Raw genomic sequence first — 19,654 nt, forward strand, 5'->3', positions numbered from 1 at the left:
TTTGTAGTAATTTAAGACTTCTGTTTCCCTTTTCAAATTAACATATGTATAGGAGGAAACTAACACTTATCAGTCATTTCTCTTCTACTTTACAAATAAGGCATAAAGAAACAGAATCTTAGTATATTTCCTCCAAGGATAATAAGCTGCACTTCATTGTTGTTTAACAACTTGGAAAATAAAAGATGTTTTAAATGTGGGAATGAAGTTTCAATAGCAAATTTCCTTTAATAAAGATAAACAACGCAATACAAGCATGCTCATCTAGCCAAAAAAAAAAAAAAAGAAAAATTTATTGATGAAATGAACTAATACAAAATATATAAATTGCCCTTGCCTCTGGAACTGAGATTATAAATTTTTTTCATAGTCAACTAAGGTGTGATTAACATTTAAGCACAAAGGTTATTTAACATTTAAACACAAAGGTTTCCCCATGAGTTACTTTGGATTTATAGGATCCCTCTTACCAGTGTTTCTCTTGAAGCTGTGTTTTATGAAAGATGAGATGTTCAAGCACCTTATTCAACTGGGGATTATTCTTCTGAACACAAATCCAGGCAGCAACACAGTGCCAGAGCAGGTGGTTAATTTCATATCCTTCCTGATTAAGTTGCAAATGTTCCTGTAAATAAAATATATCTGAGAACAAGTTCTTTGACTTGAATAAACAAGAAAATAAATTTTAAATGCATATTTTTTCTACACCATGTTACACCAAGTAGAGCAATTTAAATACATTTTTGTAAGTATATATAGTTAATCTGAACTTAATTCTTAATATATTCTCACATGGATCCCTTGTGTTCAATGACATCAGTTCCACAATGTGACAAAAATCCTGTATCTGCTAAGGGACAACTATTAGACACAATTGTGCTTCTTAAAACCTAGTTCTCCCTGACACCTGGGGGAGGGAAGAGGGGAAAGTTTGAACAATGATCAAACAGCAAATTGGGTTTTAAAATGTGGATTTTCACTTTAAGGACCAAAATATTGCCTAGCTGGATGTGGTCAATGTCTGCAAAGTAACTATTTTAAAAGGCTACAAAATCAGAAAACAAATGGGCTATTTGTTTTTTTCTTAGAGTGCTTCCTAACAGTTTCATAGACTTAACTGATCTGCTAAAGTAACTGGTACAAAGAAACTTGATTTTATTTTTAGACACAGCACTCCCATTGAATTTTTGTCAACAGTAAAGATTCAAATACACATCCTGTGATATGTACTCAAATTACTAATTTAGCTGATATTTTATTCTTTTATGCTCAAAACAAACACTTAAAGAGATTCCAAAGGATTTTACAATTCTCATTTACTATACAAAATAACATCAAGACTATACTTAAAGTTTTCACGTTGAGTACTCTTAAGAGAGAAAGCCAGAAGTTCATATATAAATTTTAAACTAAGTTTAAAATTTTAAACTTAGTTTTAAGTTTCTAGTCAACTGCTTATTTAAGTCTCACAGATGTGTATTGATTTACATTATGTCAGGAACACAGACGCTGGCAATAAAGGCAGGAGTAAGATAAAGTCTCTGCACAAGGCTACCGACTCAGGGGAAAAATCATCCACAAAAGCAAATGGAAACCAGTCGGTGTTTAGAATGTTAGAATTTCCCAAAAAAAAGCTTTATTCTAAAATAATGTAAGACATCAGACTGAGACATGCAGACTTCAGTATATGTACATATTTCATCTAAATAACTCAATTTTCTGCTTTGTGGTAGAGTCTCCCCCAAAAGTGGAACCCATATAAATGAAATTCTTTTCTCAAATTGCTCTAGCAGTCTGAGCCTGGATGCCTGACATCCCTCATGTTGCAAACATTCTGAATACATATATAGGTAGATATGTTTTGAAACTTGTGGACAGCTTGACTAATTAATTTAAAACAATCAATACTTTGTTTTTTTTTTAAATCATGTGTTGTGCATTGCATGGCTAGAGACCATTCAGTGAGGTCAAAAATTCTCGTTAACAAACTTATACACCATCACCAGAGAAAATTCCCAAAAGCCTTTGGTAAAGAAATGATCAGGATTTAGATAATGAAGAATATTTAAGCTTGATTTTTAATTTTATATGATACCATTTTTATTTATCACTGAAAAAGAAAAAAGAAGCCTCTGACTTCCGGAACTGACTTGACATCAATATTACTACAAGCTGGTCTGGCGCTCACAGGTCATTTTGTTCTCCTGCTGGATATAAACTCACGGAATATCAACCTCAGACAATATTGCTCTGATAAATACACAAAGCCACTTGATATTTTTGTTTCTAAGCACAGACAAAAAGTCACGGTGCCACCCACAAAATACCCAATCAGAATTGCCCCTACTTTCTGGCAGCATCAAATCTAAAGGAAATCCCTGCTTCTTTAGAGCCTCCCCCAAATCACCCAACCAAAGTCCAAATCCTATAATAGATTTACGCTAGCACCCTCTAACTGAGACATCACATAGTCCTCTGGGTGTGTGTTCTCTCTCTGCAACAAATAATAAAACCAGTTTTCCCAACTGCATGTGTGCTCCTGAAGGGTCTTTGAACCCGCCACACCTGGGAATTTTCCAAATAAGTGAGGCTTCTCTCTTATCCTTATGCATTATATCCTTATATATTTCAAGTATTTGCATGGAAATTCTGCTAAAGTTTCTTCCCTGCTTTTTACTGTTTTCAAAAGAAAAAATGTATTTGCCTAACTAGAATGAATTAATATAATAATGATGGTGACGTGATATAATACAATCATCACATACATCATCAGTGTAGCAGACCAAGAGGAAGCAATGCTCTGAGAACTATTAGGTGGTGTAGAGTTCTTTGCCTTTACACTAAATCAGTCCCACCCAAGGTGTGGTTGGCAGATACATCCCCTCTGCAAACTGTTAACTAGAGTACAGAAATAAAGAATATATATTTAGAAACTTTTACAAAATTTGACAGTTAATTTTCTTTTCAGTCTAGTAAAAAAATTAATGCCTATATATTTATTTCTTTTTAATAATTTACTATTATTGTAGTTTTAAAAGTATCAGTCTGTGACGGTCTGGAAAATTCCTTAAAAAATTGTAGAGGGATTTTTACCCTCTACACAGTTTGAAAAGCACTGCGCACTGCATTAAATTACTCCCAGAGAACTAGAACTTATTTTTCCCCTTCCATCTTTTTGGTGTGTGTGGGGGGGGTGCTTTATGACCACTTCCTATAGTTCTTTCATCTCCCCCACTTGCTGCCCAGCTTTCGGCTATGCTGGTTTGCAAACTGGCCCCCATACATGGAGAACAAGGTTGGGGAAGACCTGAGAAAGAGGCAGGCCACTCCAGATTGGCAGGTGGCAGTTCAACAAGCAAGGAAACTTACACAGGAGGTTTCTCTTCGGCAGCTGCAAGAGAGAAGATCTCCACACCTGCCCTCCAGAATCTTAAGGTTTATGTAGATGCTTTAACTAGGTTCAATCACCTATACCATCCAAATGGTCTCAGCAACACATTACGGTCTCAAGGCTGCATTCTTGGAACCAGCTCCCACTGTGGAAACAGTGGGCAGAGCGTACATTCTAAAGACAGAAAGCCCACCTACCAAAGTGTTGCCAATCTGCTGTTGGCTGAGAACTCAGATAACCCTATCAGCTTGAATTTTGTGCAAATCTGAGAAGCTCTGAGTGTCTGACCAGGCTCTCTTTGATAACAAAACTGAACTCTGAAGCATGGGCTCTATTGTGGCTGCTCGAAGACAGCTTTTTGAGTTTCATCCTTGTTTTCAGTTATTTGGGGGATAGCTGACATTGCCATGATAGGACCCCTCAATACAAATATATTACCTGAATAACAGGGCATGAATCATAGGATAATGCTCCTAATTTTAAAGAGCCTGTGTCTCAGTCTAACCCAATTCCTAGTAACCATCTATAATTACAGTACAGCATAAAATGTCCCAAATTTAGATAGTGCCTTTAGCTTACTGAGTACTGTACTTAAAGCACTAAAGGATGAGACTGCTAATACATTTGAATGTAAATCCTTTATGTTTCCTAGTTTTCAGAAAACTATTTGTACAATACTTTAGGATGGATGCAACTATTTAGTAAACGGTCTACTGCATTTTTGTTGAATTTGAATCTACCTACTCCAAAGAACCATGTTATTATTATAATGTGACAAGTGTGCTTAACAAATTCAGCTTTGCTAGTGAGCAAAGGACAGAGTGGAAAACCCAATCCAGTGTTCAGGCTCTGCAATTCACAGAGCCAATTAAAGTGTACCATTTGTCAAAGTCAATGGAAACCCTGTGTCTGGATCAGCTTGAAAGAACATTAAAAGGAGAAATGGGTCCCAGCAGCAGGGAAAGGAGATTTCCTATTCTTATACAGAACCAACACCCATATAGTGTGTATCCTAATGCCTATATCGTACAGAATTCCTTCTATAAAAGCAATTTTATAATAGCATTTTGAAAACAAATTATGTTTCTACTTCAATGCTTATAATATATTAAAGATAAAGTATTTTACAGTGGCCAAAATATGCTGTCATGGACCCTTTAGCATTACTGAAGGATACGAACTGTAGGAATAAACCCACAAATCCTCTACTGTAGCATATGAATAATAAAGGGAGAGAGGATGAATACAGGTATATCTTTTATAGTCCCAGTTTTCTCTCTTCTTCACCCTTACTTCTCCCAGAAGTTGAGACAGATGGGTACTGAATGGGTAAATACTCAGCTGAACTAGGGAGCCTGGCTTAGATTAAACTGTACTGGAGAAAATGGGCTGAAACTGGAGGACAACAGTAAAATATGCCATCCACCACTGAATCAGCTGAACCAGCCATTTTCAGCAGCACTGTGGCTACACTACCTTTTATATTCTTTATATTATGGGGTAATGGGAGTAGACAAAGGAGGGCAATAAGTCTGAGAGGCTAAATTCTGTTATAATCCCTTCATAGAATCTCATGTATGGAGGTGAAATAGAACTTAAAAAGACTGAAACTATGCCCCTTTGTTCTAAAAAGTGGAAAAAAGCACAGAGACTTAGTGACTTGTCCCATTATAAGCAGATATATTCTTTTCATGTGTTGACATTCTTGCCTCTTTCACTTCAAACCAAGGTAGATCTTAACTGTATAGAAGCAGTGAACTTCCATTTCCTTGCTGTATATGTGCACCAAGAGTGACAAAAACAGATTGATTCAAGGAGAAGCAGAATTAACACTGAAAGTTGCCGGCCTCAAAGGTGGAACACTCATGTTGTCAAGATTTCACAGGATCTTATTTGTTTAAAGGAAAAACACTCAAATCATCACTATATTAAGTTAAACACAATTAACTACACACAGTTAAGCACAATTAGTCAGCATAAGCATGTCCTTAAAAATTATTACATTTAACTGCCTAAGTTAAAGTGAGTTCCTAAGTATATTTTTCAATAATAATTATTTATGTTTGCATGGCTCTTAATAATTTATAAGGCACATGCTTTTTTGCAATCTTCACAACAACTCTGTAGATTAGTTAGGGCAAATATGACGAGGATGATGATAATGATTATGGTCGTGTCTTTTTATTTTTTGAAGTTATTCCTTCACTTCATATATATATATATATATATAGGCTGCACCACGCAGCATGCAGAATCTTAGTTCCCCAACCAGGGATCAAACCTGTGCCCTCTGCAGTGGAAGCGTGGATTCTTAACCACTGGACCACCAGGGAAGTACCCAATGGTATCTTTTTAAAGATAAGCAAATGGGGATTTGGAGAGCTTAATGAACCTACTCTGGATCACAAAGTCAATTGGTGAACAGGCCCTCCCTCTTGAAAGTCAGTGCTTTTTCTATTGCTCAGTATCTTAGGTTATATATTTATTGTCAAAACATTTTTGAAACTTTAAAACAAGATCCTTTTTATGCATGAAGCAATGTGTGTTCATTAGTAAGCGTAACCAAATGGTTCAAATGGCTTAGTATACGTCACTCTTTATATAAATGGCTTACCAAGTTATGAGCCAAAAAGAAAACACTAAATCCTAGAAAGAACACAAATAGATGTGGTTAAATGTTCCTCCTTATAGACTTAAATTTTAGATAGTTGTGGAAAGGGCCCAAGGGAAGCACAGGGAAACTGTGAGGCAGCTCACAGGCAAAATTATTTTAAAAAAGAATTTTCCTTAAATTTCCTTAGTTGTTCCAACCAGCATCATATTAAATGCATTTTTCTCCTTTTTAAGAAATTATTAGAAAAACAACATTTCTATTTATAAATTATAAAATAATAAGTATATATAACAAAAAATAAAATAATAAAAGAATCAAGGTTTTGAAGCGTTCACTGCTTTCTTTTGGAATATATGTGAGAAAAGGAAATAAAGGCATTACAAGCCCCAAAGATTGAAGTTTGACTTTTGAAGTACATCAGGCTATAAGGTATATGAACACTGGAGTTCTGTTTGTATAATAATAGCTTATTACATACCAAGGAATTATATATAATTGGGACAGATAGTTTTCTCTAATGTTGATCATTAATATCTAAGTTAGAAATTAAAAGGAGATTTGTCATATACCAGGTATTACTTTCTCAATTTTGAACCATTAAAAAAATTTCAGTTGATTTTAATAGCATATTAAATGTTATTACATATGAATCATGGAAGCATAAAAATATTACACTTGCTCTCATTAACAGCCTGTACTTTACACACTCTCCCTTTAATAAAAATGTAATATGTTAAAATGTTCATTTAAAAGTCAATCTAAATTATGTTGCAATTTTTAATTAATCAGCTGAGATGGAATCGATAAGGAAGAAGGTATTATGGCATTACTCCATTTAAAGTAGTAGTGGTGGATACTGATGCCCCACTACTGATCCTACTAACTACTGTCCAGGAAATGTGCACATGACTTTAATGTCTGTGCTGTTCACTTCTCCCCTGCAGCTAAATTCATCTTCAGCCATGTTACCGAATTAGCAAGCATGATTATTTAAGCATAGTAATCTGATCTGATTTGTCATGCGCTAGGATATACTCACCATCTCAGAATCTACATTCTTGTCTTCCACAGGGCTAAAAATTGATTGAGAAAGGAGTTCTCTTTTACATACAATTTCCATGATTTTCAGAATACACTGCACATTTGAAAAGATGTTTGGATACTTGCAATATAATTCTCCAGGGAAAGAAAGTGTTATTGTAAGAAAAATAATTTGTGAGAAATATTTCATTAACATCTCACACTGCATTTCATTTGTCTTTTAGTTATTAAAATATAATTAAATTCAGTACTCAAGAGGCTGAAACTGCTGTATATTTCCCCATCTATTGAAGATTAATAATGTTATGTATGACCCCTGGTGGTATAATAGAAAACTACAAGGTAAATAATTCATGCATAAGAGTTTATGTAATTCAGAACAGCAATTTCATAATGGTTGAATGCCCAATTAAGTATAGTTACTACACAACAATCCCTGGAAACTTCCAGCTGAAAATAAATCAAGTCAGAATAGATACTATTCATAATGGATAATCTGATATTGTAATCAATGTCATTGCTTTTAAACCAACATTCTCCAATTTAATTCTTTTCAAGATGTCATTGTTGTTGATTTTTAAAAATATATAGTTTAACAACAGCAACAATTATGTCATTTAACATAAGACTATGTGGTATTTAACAGAACCATCTCTGTGCTGTTCTTTTTACAAACTTTTAAACAATCTTTGAGTTTTAGTCCACCGACACAATGGAAAAATTAGTAATAAACACTCATCTATTGGATGGCTGTATGGGTAGGTAGTAGCAGTAACTAATAGCCTCAGGTAGGAATCCACCTGTTGCTGAACATGTAGCCTCAGTAGGGCTCCACTTAACAGCATGTGATAAGAGGGCAATATCTAGGATTTTATCCTTACATGAAACAAAATGTTGGTGTTCTTGTGATATATCAACAATAACAAGCCAGTGTAAGAACTTGAAGTTTTATACAAATAATCTTTCAAAACATATTTGCCACCACTACCTGAATATTTCATGAATCACTATGTTGAACACTGTGAGGAGTTAAAAGAGATTTATAATGTAATGAAGAAAGCAAAACAAGTGATACGGTAGACACAAACTCCTATATTGTCAATCTACAGCCATGCCTTGGTTTCAGACCCTACCAAAACTTGTATCCAAAACATTTGCACTATTACCTTCTACTCCCCTCCTCTATGGCTTTTCCCACCAAATATTACTCCCTTTCTTGCATCTTGAGTCTCTTGATTTCTTATCCTACAACGTATTAAACTTCTCCTCTTTTGACCTCGTTTTTTCATCCAAACTATTGACATATTTCCCCTTCCTTTCATAGCTAAGCTTTTTAAAACAGTTCACCACCTTTGTCTTATGCTTAAACTTTCCCTTCACTCTTTGTTTACCTCCAATCTGAACTTTGCTTCTACTCGGTAATGCTCCCAAGAACAATGACTCTCTGACTTCAGAAACCCATCAACCGTCTCAGACCTCCTATTGTTTAATGATTTTACAGCTCTTGATAATGTTGATCTTCTTGCCTCTCCCCTCTTTGGCTTTCTATATCATCACTCCCTCTTTTTTCTACTAATTCTTCTCTACTGGTTGATGTCTGTTACTCCAATAATCTATTAAATGTTTATGTCCCCCAAGACTCTACTACTAGAATAAATTTCTCCCCACCACCACCTCCCATTCCCAGGTTATCTCATCCACGTTAACAGTGATGACTGTCAAATGATCCATGTTGATACCCATGAAATAAGTGATTCCCAGGCTTCACTTATTTCCCTAGTTCCAAACCTCTGTTTCCAACTGGGTATATACACCTGAGTGACCTTCAAATTCAGTATGTCCAAATGTTTCTCCAAAATTTTCTCAGTTTAGAGCACCATTATCTTGACCTTATTAGTCAATATGTAAAATTTAAGATTCATCCTGAATTTGTCACTTTCCCTTATATATAGCTTAGATCCAAGGGATCACCAAGTTCAGTGTTTCTTATCTCCTAAACACTTTTCAAAACTATTTTACTCTATCCATCCCCATTTTAGAAGTTCATACCTTTAACATCTCTTGCCTGTACGAACGTCATAGCTAATGGACCCCCTGAGTCCACTCTCTCCTTACTCCAGTCCAGCAACTACATCACCACTAGGGTTACCTTACTAAAATATGAATTTAACTCTCTTGAAATCCAGTGAGTTAGATATTACAGATAAGAAAACTGAGCCACGGACAAGTTCATATGCTTAGTTAAGTAGGAAATTTAAAAGTAAAACCCAAGCAGTCTCACCCAGAAGCTGTGCTCTTCAGTACTGCACCCATTATCTTTCACGAAAAATAAAATACAGCCTATACTCTTTATGGTGATAGTCTGAGCTTCTCAAAATAACATAAAATATTTATAAATGTAGAAAATAAAAGACAGTCTACCGTATAAATATGGTTGAAGCCTAAGTAAATGTTGTTTAAAACTTTTCAGGTGACCATGAAGGAAATATATAAAAAGTCGTAAGAAGACCAAATAGCCAATCTGTCAAAAAAGAAAGAAAAAAGCATTTTTGTGTTGCATCAATAAATGTTTAAAAACCATAAGGAAAATAAACCATTTTATCATTACATTTGCTTTTGATGAAACAATTTCAAATTCATTTGTGATTGTATGCTTTTGAAATAACTTTAAAACATTTGTATCAAGGTTAAAATACTGGTTCAGAAAAAAAAAAATTCATAAATCTTCTCTCCATTACATATAATGACCAATACTGAATACTATTTTGTTCTATGTCCTTTAGAACAGTATTTTTCAAATTGCAAATCATGCCCCTTAAGTGAGTCATGAAATCAATAGAAAGGGGATTTTTAAGTAAAATAAAAGAGTATCATAGTACATTGCACAGTGCCTTGTCTCAGTATATAGATGAATGTGGATTGCAATAGTTTTGAGAAATATTCTGCCTGTGCATAGTATGTTGTACTGAAGTCCCCATTCCCTCATGAAAACACACACACACACACACACACACACACACACAATGTCATTACTAAATACACACTTTCATATCGTACTTCTGTGAAGTTTAAAATACATGTATAGTTAAAACTGTTTTACATAGACAACAGAAAATTAAATATCTGCAAAAATATATAAGATTTCACAGAAAATGAGAAAAAAAACCACACACTATAGAAATAAATGGAACGTAAATGCCTAAATTGCTAAATCATAAGATTACGGAAAAGGACCAAATAATAATAATAACTACCATTATATCACTATCAAGATATACATATATGCAAATCCTCTTAACATCTTAACAATAGTGCAGGGTATTATTAGAGCTACATGTAAAAAAATAAAATTAAATTCAAAAGATGATTCTACCAAGTCTCAGTGCTTCACCCAAGACTATTAAGCAAATAAGTAGCATTACTGGAATTCAAACCCAGGACTGTGTGTTTTGTATCAAAAGACATGAACTTTCTATTACAGCAGTGATTTCCAAATATTTTTCTCAAAAACTTCTATCATTAAAATAAATTCTAAGAATGCACCATGAATATTTGTAAATACATCCATAAATTATAAACATGTACCATTTATCGACTTTTAAAAATAAATAAAAATAAAATGTTTATGTCATGCCAAGGGATCTCTTTGTATAAAGCACTTTGATATAGTACTATGCTTCTCCAAGAGACTGAAGTTAGATGAGCAGGAAGTGGAGATCAACAGATCATTTAAAAGAATATTGCAATACTCTAAGAGAGAATATTAAAGTTGGAAATAATAAATTCATCAGAGGAAGAATAATTTAAGATTTTGCAAGGGATCAGAGAAGGATATTGAAAGCAATACTTTAAAATTTTAAAGTGGGTCTGAAGAGAAAAATACATAATCAACATATCAGTTTGCAAAACTGCTGTATTATACACCAATTTGGTCATGAGTTTCACTTTACCCAGAAGTGAAACTCTATACAACTATGCTTGGAAAAATGGTTTTAAAAGCTTTCATCTGTAATATTCTGAAAAACCAGATTTTTGTTGAAAAGTCTGCCAGTCTTTATCTCTGAGGAATTCTGGAACTTTCTATGCATCTGTCCTCATGTTTCATTTGTGTACATACTCTCTCTGTAGGTTGACAACTTAAGCTTTGCCTCCTAGAGTAAATTTCTGCTTGTCAGTTTATTTCCCTGCTACCCTGTCTTTTCTTCCTTTATTCTTTCACCCCCTTCTTTCCTTCTCTTTTCATCTTTTCTTATCTTCATTTCTCTGTTATCTAACCGTGAAATAGAAATGCTGAATAATATTTATTATGTATTACATTGTAATAGTTAGTGATGTGTTTTATGTTCTTTATAGAAGATTGAAGAACACTGTTTATATTCCTATCTAAAATATATTAAACTGGGCTTCCCTGGTGGCGCAGTGGTCAGGAGTCCGCCTGCCAATGCAGGGGACGCGGGTTCGAGCACTGGTCCGGGAGAATCCCACATGCTGTGGAGCAACTAAGCCCGTGCGCCACAACAACTGAGCCTGTGCTCTAGAGGATGCGTGCCACAATTACCGAAGCCCGCGTGCCTAGAGCCCATGCTCCACAACAAGAGAAGCCACTGCAATGAGAAACCCACACACGCTGCAATGAAGAGTAGCCCCCGCTCACCACTAGAGAAAGCCCGTGCACAGCAACGAAGACCCAATGCAGCCAAAAATAAATTAATTAATAAAAAATAAAATAAAATATATTAAAACTACTGTTGCTTATATATTATTCCTATACTTTAATAAGTAGACATCAGTAGTTAAGATTCTACACTCAGAGGAAAACAATGAGGAAAGAATGCACACAAAATTGGAAAGTAAGTAATATTAGGGAATCAGGTATTTCTGGCTCTTCCCAACCCTGAGCTACATACTTCTTTGTGAAAAGAGAAACAAAATGGTGTGTATTAAGATGAGTAATGCCTTTATGGCAATACCATTAAATACACCATTCTCTCAACAAGAAAAGATCAAAAGGGAAGTTTCCAACTGACGGTTAGATATATAATGAAATTCCTACAAAGACAAGCAGGATAATTGAAATGGCTTCTTGCCTGAAATCAAAGGCACTTATAAAGCATGCTGATTTCTACTAGCTAATTTATATTATCTAGAACAATAAAAAGTAAGCATTAAAATTAGTAAATCTGAGAGCCAAGGTAAGTGAGTAGAATCATAGCTGAGAGTCCACTGGACTGTGGGTTTCAAAATCTTCTCTGCTGAGATCTTGGGTAATTCACTTAGACTCTCAATGCCTACTAGTCTGTGGAATGGTGGATAATAATAGCACCTACCTTTTAGGACTTTTGCAAAAATTAAATAAGTTATTATGTCTAATATAGCTAAAGCACTGATCATTGTGCAATGCAAATAGTCTAAACATCCAGATGAGAGGATACAGGCATCTTTTTAAAATTCAATGAATCCATGGTATACGTAAATTATAAGCAATATGTGCAATGGCAAAAACTTTATTTTATAGCCATTTTTTTCGCTGGCAGAAATATAAAAGGCAAGAAATGGAAAAAGGTCAGTAAAGGGGCTGAGAAGGAAAGGAAAGAAAAGCCACTTTCTCTATGTTTTTCCACTCCACTCTTTTTCCATCATAAACTAATATACCCATCTTTTTGTATTATATATAAATTTGAAATCCCCAAATAATTATATAAATATAAGCTCTTAAATATCGCCATAATGAACAGTTTGGGAAATAAAGAGGAAAGAAGAAAAAGACATTATAATTTTACTTGTCTCTTTGCCTCCTGTTCTTCTAGCAAAGCATCAGTTCTTTGCATGTTCAATTTCTGTTATGTGTTCTCTGTATCCTGCCTGGTGTCCATAAGTCTTTTACCCCCAAACATATCAGAGAAGATCTAGACCTAATTTATAAGGTCTGAAATACATATCTTCCAAAAATGCCGTGGCTGACTCATGAATATCTTCATGCTCATTTTCTAACAGTTCATAAACAAAATTAAATAAGGAGAAAATATATTTTTGCAAATAATACCATACTTAATTTCAAATGATATATATACACGTATGTCAACTGAGATATATACATATGTATATATTTCTTTATTCTTAAAATTATTCTTCTTGCTTTTCTTTGCAATAAAACTATTAGTTAAGCTAAATTTCTTTGACTAATAATAAATTTTGCAGCAGGCAACCTTGATCATCACAGGAAGTAGAACCATATGTCTTCTAGGACCTTATGAAACATGAGCTACATAAACATGGTTTCCCACCTTATGGCTCTAAAATGACATAGAATACTGAGAGAAAACTCATCTTCTCAAATCGGGCAACAATGTAAGAATTATCAGTCAGCATTTATAAATGGAAAAGTGGCATTTAGCAATCCTTAAAATAGAGAGGAGAACATTTCTCCAAAGAAGATATACAAATTGCCAACAAACACATGAAAGGATGCTCAACATCACTAATCATTAGAGAAATGCAAATCAAAACTACAATGAGGTATCACCTCACACCGGTCAGAATGGCCATCATCAAAAAATCTACAAACAATAAATGCTGGAGAGGGTGTGGAGAAAAGGGAACCCTCTTGCACTGTTAGTGGGAATGTAAATTGATACAGCTACTATGGAGAACAGTATGGAGGTTCCTTAAAAAAACTAAAAATAGAACTACCATACGACCCAGCATTCCCACTACTGGGCATATACCCTGAGAAAACCATAATTCAAAAAGAGTCATGTACCACAATGTTCATTGCAGCTGTATTTACAATAGTCAGGACATGGAAGCAACCTAAGTGTCCATCAACAGATGAATGGATAAAGAAGATGTAGCACATATATACAATGGAATATTACTCAGCCTTAAAAAGAAACAATTTGTAGTGAGGTGGATGGACCTAGAGTCTGTCATACAGAGTGAAGTAAGTCAGAAAGAGAAAAACAAATACCGTATGCTAACACATATATATGGAATCAAAAAAAAAAAAAAGTTCTGAAGAACCTAGGGGCAGGACAGGAATAAAGACGCAGGTGTAGAGAATGGACTTGACAACACAGGGAGGGGGAAGGGTAAGCTGGGATGAAGTGAGAGCATGGCATTGACATATATACACTGCCAAATGTAAAATAGATAGCTAGTGGAAAGCAGCCACATAGCACAGGGAGATCAGCTCGGTGCTTTGTGACCACCTAGAGGGGTGGGATAGGGAGGGTGGGAGGGAGATGCAAGAGGGAGGGGATATGGGGATATATGTATAGCTGATTCACTTTGTTATAAAGCAGAAACTAAAACACCATTGTAAAGCAATTATACTCCAATAAAGATGTTAAAAAAAATAGAGAGAGGAGAAAAGCTATATATACTCAGAAATAAGTGCAAACTTGATTTTTAATTAAATGCTATTTTCTTACATAGTTGGTGAAGCTGTATTTTCTCAACTACCTCCATCTGCATATCAAGCAATAATGTAATGTCCACATTTAGAGGAGATTAAAATAAGCTACCAAACGAGAATATTCTGTAATAAAACCAAATGGCCTGTTTAGCTCCTGAAACAGATATCATGTGGTTAGATGTACTACATGTAGCAATTAAAACACATTAAAATTATTTTAAAACTTACCTTTGCCAGCTTTATTCAACTGAGTATAAGTACGTCTTTAGGAATGCATCACAACAGAGTCTATACAAAACTGATTCCGCAACAAAATTAAGGCAGGCAGATCGTAATCAAAGGTAGCATGGTCCAGGGAAGCATAAAGCATACTTAAAGCTTCTGAAATATTAAAAAGTATAATTTATAAATTATGCTGCTTTTCTACATACTACAATTAAGTCTTCTAATTAACTATTTTGCTCAGTCACCAAGACCACATTGTGGTTTTAATATCTTTGACATCCCTCCCATCAAGAGGTGAAGTCTATGCCCCCTTCCCCTTGAACCTGAGCAGGCCTTGTGACTGCTTTAACTAATAGAATGTGGCAGAAGTGACACTGTATGACTTCCAAGTCTAGATCAGAAAAGGCAATACAGTTGCCCCCTCTACCTCTTTGTCAAGATACTACCTTTGGAATTCTAAGCTGCCATGTAGGACATTCAACTACTCAGAAGTCACTAAGCCGGAGAGACTACAGAGGTGGGGGAGGGCAGGGAGGGGGAAGAGGCAAGGAGAGAGAGAAATGCCCTAGGAGCTCCACCTCACACAAAATAGATCACTAGGCCACATATATAATGGTGGGGAAATAGGACAGAACTGGATGACAAAAGACAGTGCTCAAGATAAGTGCTATAAAAGAGAAAAGTAGAAGACTAGAAAATCAAAGCAGAGGAAATAAGGCCCAATGGAGCTGAACAAGGAAGAATATAGCGCTAAGGCCCTACAGAACACTGCACCTCATGTCATTACAGGCATAACTCATCTTATTCACTTTGATTTATTATGCTTTGCAGATATTGTATTTTTTACAGATTGAGGGTTTGTGGCAACCCTGCATCTAGCAAGTCTATCAGTGCTACTTTTCCAACAGCATTATTTTTTAATTAATGTATGTACATTTTCAGACATAATGCTATTGCACATTTGACAGACTACAGTATAGTGTAAACATAACTTTTACATGCACTGTGAAACAAAAAAATTAATGTGACTCGCTTTATTACAATATTCACTTTATTATGGTGATCTGGAACCAGACTCACAATATCTCCAAGAATGTGCCTGTACAAAGATTTTGAAGCACTTTCATGAACAAAACTGAGGTTTAATTGACAAAGAAGAGCAAGGGGCTGCTGGTTGCTGGAAAGCCGAGATTGTTTACTTCAGTATCATTTAAACATTTAATAGGGTCAGGCTGTGGATAGCACTGTGATGAAGTGCCATAAAGGCAAGTTAAATACAAAATCATTCTTATTCTTCCTGTTGCTTGAAAGCTCCCAGATAGCACTACAAAACCCAATTTATAAGGGAAAATACTCTCTGACCTCATATGGTCAACATTCTAAAACTCATTTTAAAAGGCATACACATAAAATTTAGAATAATATAGAAGAAACTTTATTTCCTTAAAAATAATGTTTTTTAATTTCTTTTTTAGATTGGTTGGAGGGTGGTTTAAAAGGAGACATAAATACGTGATAAATGAAAAGGTAATGAGTAAAATGGCTGTTTAAAACAAGTGAAAAACAAATGGCCATTTGGTTAATGTTTTATGAGTAAGAATTATAAAATGCAGAAACGAATTTCTGTATAGTGCCTAGTGTTATTGAAAACCACTAAATGACATTTTATATTACTTTTTAATTAGTTACTAATTTTAGAAAAAAGCAATAAAGACTCTGCTGAGCAAAAGTTTTTAAAACAATTTTGCAATTAAAAAGTTGAGCGGCCAAATTCATAAATTCAAAATTACAAAAGGACCTTTCATAATAAAACATTGTCAGGTATTTCAATAGAGAAAGGCAGATTTTCCTTGGCTCCTGCACAATTTCTAAATATTAAAGTTCTCAAATTATGCCTTCACTTCTAATCTAGAAAACACTTAGGGTAACTAAGAAGAGCTCAGTTAGAGGACATACCATCTTGGATTTCTCCTTTGCACTGAGCCAGATATACTACTTCAGTCCATGTCATAGGAAGATGTACATGCCTCCCAGTACCTAAGGTTTTGAGACCCAATTTCCTCTGTTATGGGGAAGATAAAAGAGGCAAACAAAAACGTACAGCTTTTAAATTTAATATTTATTTATTTTTATTATCTATATTTTATTTATTCTATTTATTTTATTATTTATAATTTATTAATATTTTACTTGTTTTTATTGAATATAGTTGATTTACAGTATTGTTTTAGTTTCAGGTATACAGCAAAGTGATTCAGTTATACATATACATCAATAAATATATATTCTTTTTCAGATTCTTTACCATTATAGGTTATAACACGACAGTGAATACAGTTTCCTGTGCTGTACAGTAAGTCCTTGTTGTTTATCTATTTTATATATAGTAGTGTGTATCTGTTAAACCCATACTCCTAATTTATCCCTCCCTGACACTTTCCCCTTTGGTAATCGTAAGTTTGTTTTCTATGTCTGTGTGTCTGATTCTGTTTTGTAAATAAGTTAATTTGTATTATTCTTTTAGATTCCACATGTAAGTGATATTATATGATATTTTTCTCTAACTTACTTCACCTAGTATGATAATCTCCAAATCCATCCATATTGCTGCAAATGGCAATACTTCATTCTTTTTTACAGATGAGTAATATTCTTTTATATATATATATATATATATATATATATGTATATCTCACATCTTTATCCATTCACCTGTCAATGGACACTTAGGTTGCTTCCATGTTTTGGCTATTGTAAATAGTGCTGCTATGAACATTGGGGTACATGTATCTTTTTGAATTAGACTTTTCATCTTTTCCAGATATATGCCCAGGAGTAGAATTGCTGGATCATATGGTAACTCTATTTTAAGTTTTTTAAGGAACCTCCATACTGTTTTCCATAGTGGCCGCACCAATTTACATTCCCACCAACAATGTAGGAGGGCTCATTTTCCTCCATGTCCTCTCCAGCATCTGTTATTTGTAGACTTTTTGATAATGGCCATTCTGATCAGTGTGAGGTGATACCTCACTATGGTATGGATTTGCATTTCTCTAACAATTAGTGATGTTGAGCATCTTTTCATGTGCCTGTTGGCCATCTGTATGTCTTCTTTGGAGAAACATCTAGTTAGGTCTTTTGCCCATTTTTTGATTGGGTTGTTTGGGGTTTCTTTGATATTGAGCTGTATGAGCTGTTTTGTATATTTTGGAAACTAAGACCTTGTCAGTTGCATCACTTGCAAATACTTTCTCCCAGTCCACAAGTTATCTTTTCATTTTGTGTATGGCTTGCTTTGCTGTGCAAAAGCTTATAAGTTTGATTAGGTCCCATTTGTTTATTTTTGCTTTTATTTCTATTGTCTTGGGAGACTAACCTAAGAAAATACTGGTATAATTTATGTCAGAGAATGTTTTGCCAATGTTCTCTTCTAGGAGTTTTATGGTGTCATGTCTTATATTTAAGTCTTTAAGTCATTTTGAGTTTATATTTGTTTATGGTGTGAGGGTAACTTCATTGATTTACATGTGGCTATACAGTTTTCCCAATACCACTTGTTGAACAGACTGCCCATGGCATATTATTGCCTCCTTCATTGAAGATTAATTGACTCTAGGTGTGTGGATTTACTTCTGGGCTCTCTATTCTGTTCCACTGATCCATATGTCTGTTGTGCCAATACCACACTGTTTTGATTACTGTAGCTTTGTAGTGTTATCTGAAGTCTGGGAGGGTTATGCCTCCAGCTTTATTCTTTTTCCTCAGGATTGCTTTGGCAATTCTGGTCTTTTGTGGTTCCATGTAAATTCTAGGATTCTTAGTTCTAGCTCTGTGAAGAATCTCATGGGTAATTTGATAGGGATAGCATTAATTCTGTAGATTGCTTTGGGCAGTATGGCCATTTTAACAATATTAATTCTTCCAATCCAAAGCATTGGATATCTTTCTATTTCTTTGAATCATCTTCAATTTCCTTTATCAATGTTTTATAGTTCTCAGCATGTAAGCCTTTCACCTCCTAGGTCAGGTTTATTCCTAGGTATTTTTTTTGACATGATGTTAAATGGGATTTTTTTTTTTTTTTACTTTCTCTTTCTGATATTTCCTTGTTACTGTAAAGAAATGGAACAGATTTCTGTATGTTAATCTTGTATCCTGCTACCTTGCTGAATTCATTTATCAGTTCTAATCGTTTTTGTGTGGAGTCTTTAGGGTTTTCTATATAGAGTATCATATCATCTGCATACAATGACAATTTTATCTCTTCCTTTCCAATTTGGATATTTTTTCTTGTCTGATTGTTGTGCCTAGGACTTCCAACACTATGTTAAATAGAATTGGTAAGAGTGGGCATCCTTGTCTTGTTCCAGAATTTAGCAAGAAGGCTTTCAGCTTTTCACCAATGAGTACTATGTTGACTGTGGGTTTGTCATAAGTGGCTTTTTATTATGCTGAGATATGCTCCCTCTATACCCACTTTGGTGAGAGTTTTTATCAGGAATGGATGTTGAATTTTATCAAATGCTTTTCTGCAATGACCATGTTGTTGTTTTATCTTCTCTTTTGTTGATGTGGTTTAAAACATTGATTGATTTGCATATGCTGAACCATCCTTGTGACTATGGGATGACTCCAACTTTATCATAGTGTACAATCCTTTTATGTGTTGTTGGATTCAGTTTGCTAATATTTTGCTGAGGATTTTTGTATCTATATTCAAAGATATTGGCCTGTGATTTTCTTGTTTTTTTTTTTTTTTTTGGTAGTGTCTTTGTCTGGTTTTGGCATCAGGGTGATGGTGGCTTCAGAGAACGACTTTGGGAATGTTCCTTCCTCTTCAGTTTTTTGGAAGAGTTTGAGAAGCATAGGTATAAGTTCTTTGTAGGTTTGGCAGAATTCCCCAGTGAAGCCTTCCAGTCCTGGACTTTTGTTTGCAGGGAGTTTTTTTATTACATATTTCAGATCT

General features: G+C 34.6%; 1 protein-coding gene across 1 annotated transcript in view; it reads right to left on the reverse strand.

The window, feature by feature from the left end:
• The window catches only part of TMEM232 (transmembrane protein 232), a 398,700-nt gene that overhangs the window by 359,786 nt on the left and 19,260 nt on the right, over positions 1–19,654 (reverse strand). Inside the window, 7 exon segments of the mRNA XM_067730223.1 lie at positions 471–604; positions 7,045–7,199; positions 9,468–9,567; positions 14,689–14,702; positions 14,705–14,776; positions 14,779–14,841; positions 16,642–16,747. Coding sequence (XP_067586324.1) covers positions 471–604; positions 7,045–7,199; positions 9,468–9,567; positions 14,689–14,702; positions 14,705–14,776; positions 14,779–14,841; positions 16,642–16,747 — 644 coding nt within the window.

The sequence above is a fragment of the Pseudorca crassidens genome, chromosome 3 (assembly GCF_039906515.1).
Source record: "Pseudorca crassidens isolate mPseCra1 chromosome 3, mPseCra1.hap1, whole genome shotgun sequence".
Taxonomy (NCBI): Eukaryota; Metazoa; Chordata; class Mammalia; order Artiodactyla; family Delphinidae; genus Pseudorca; species Pseudorca crassidens.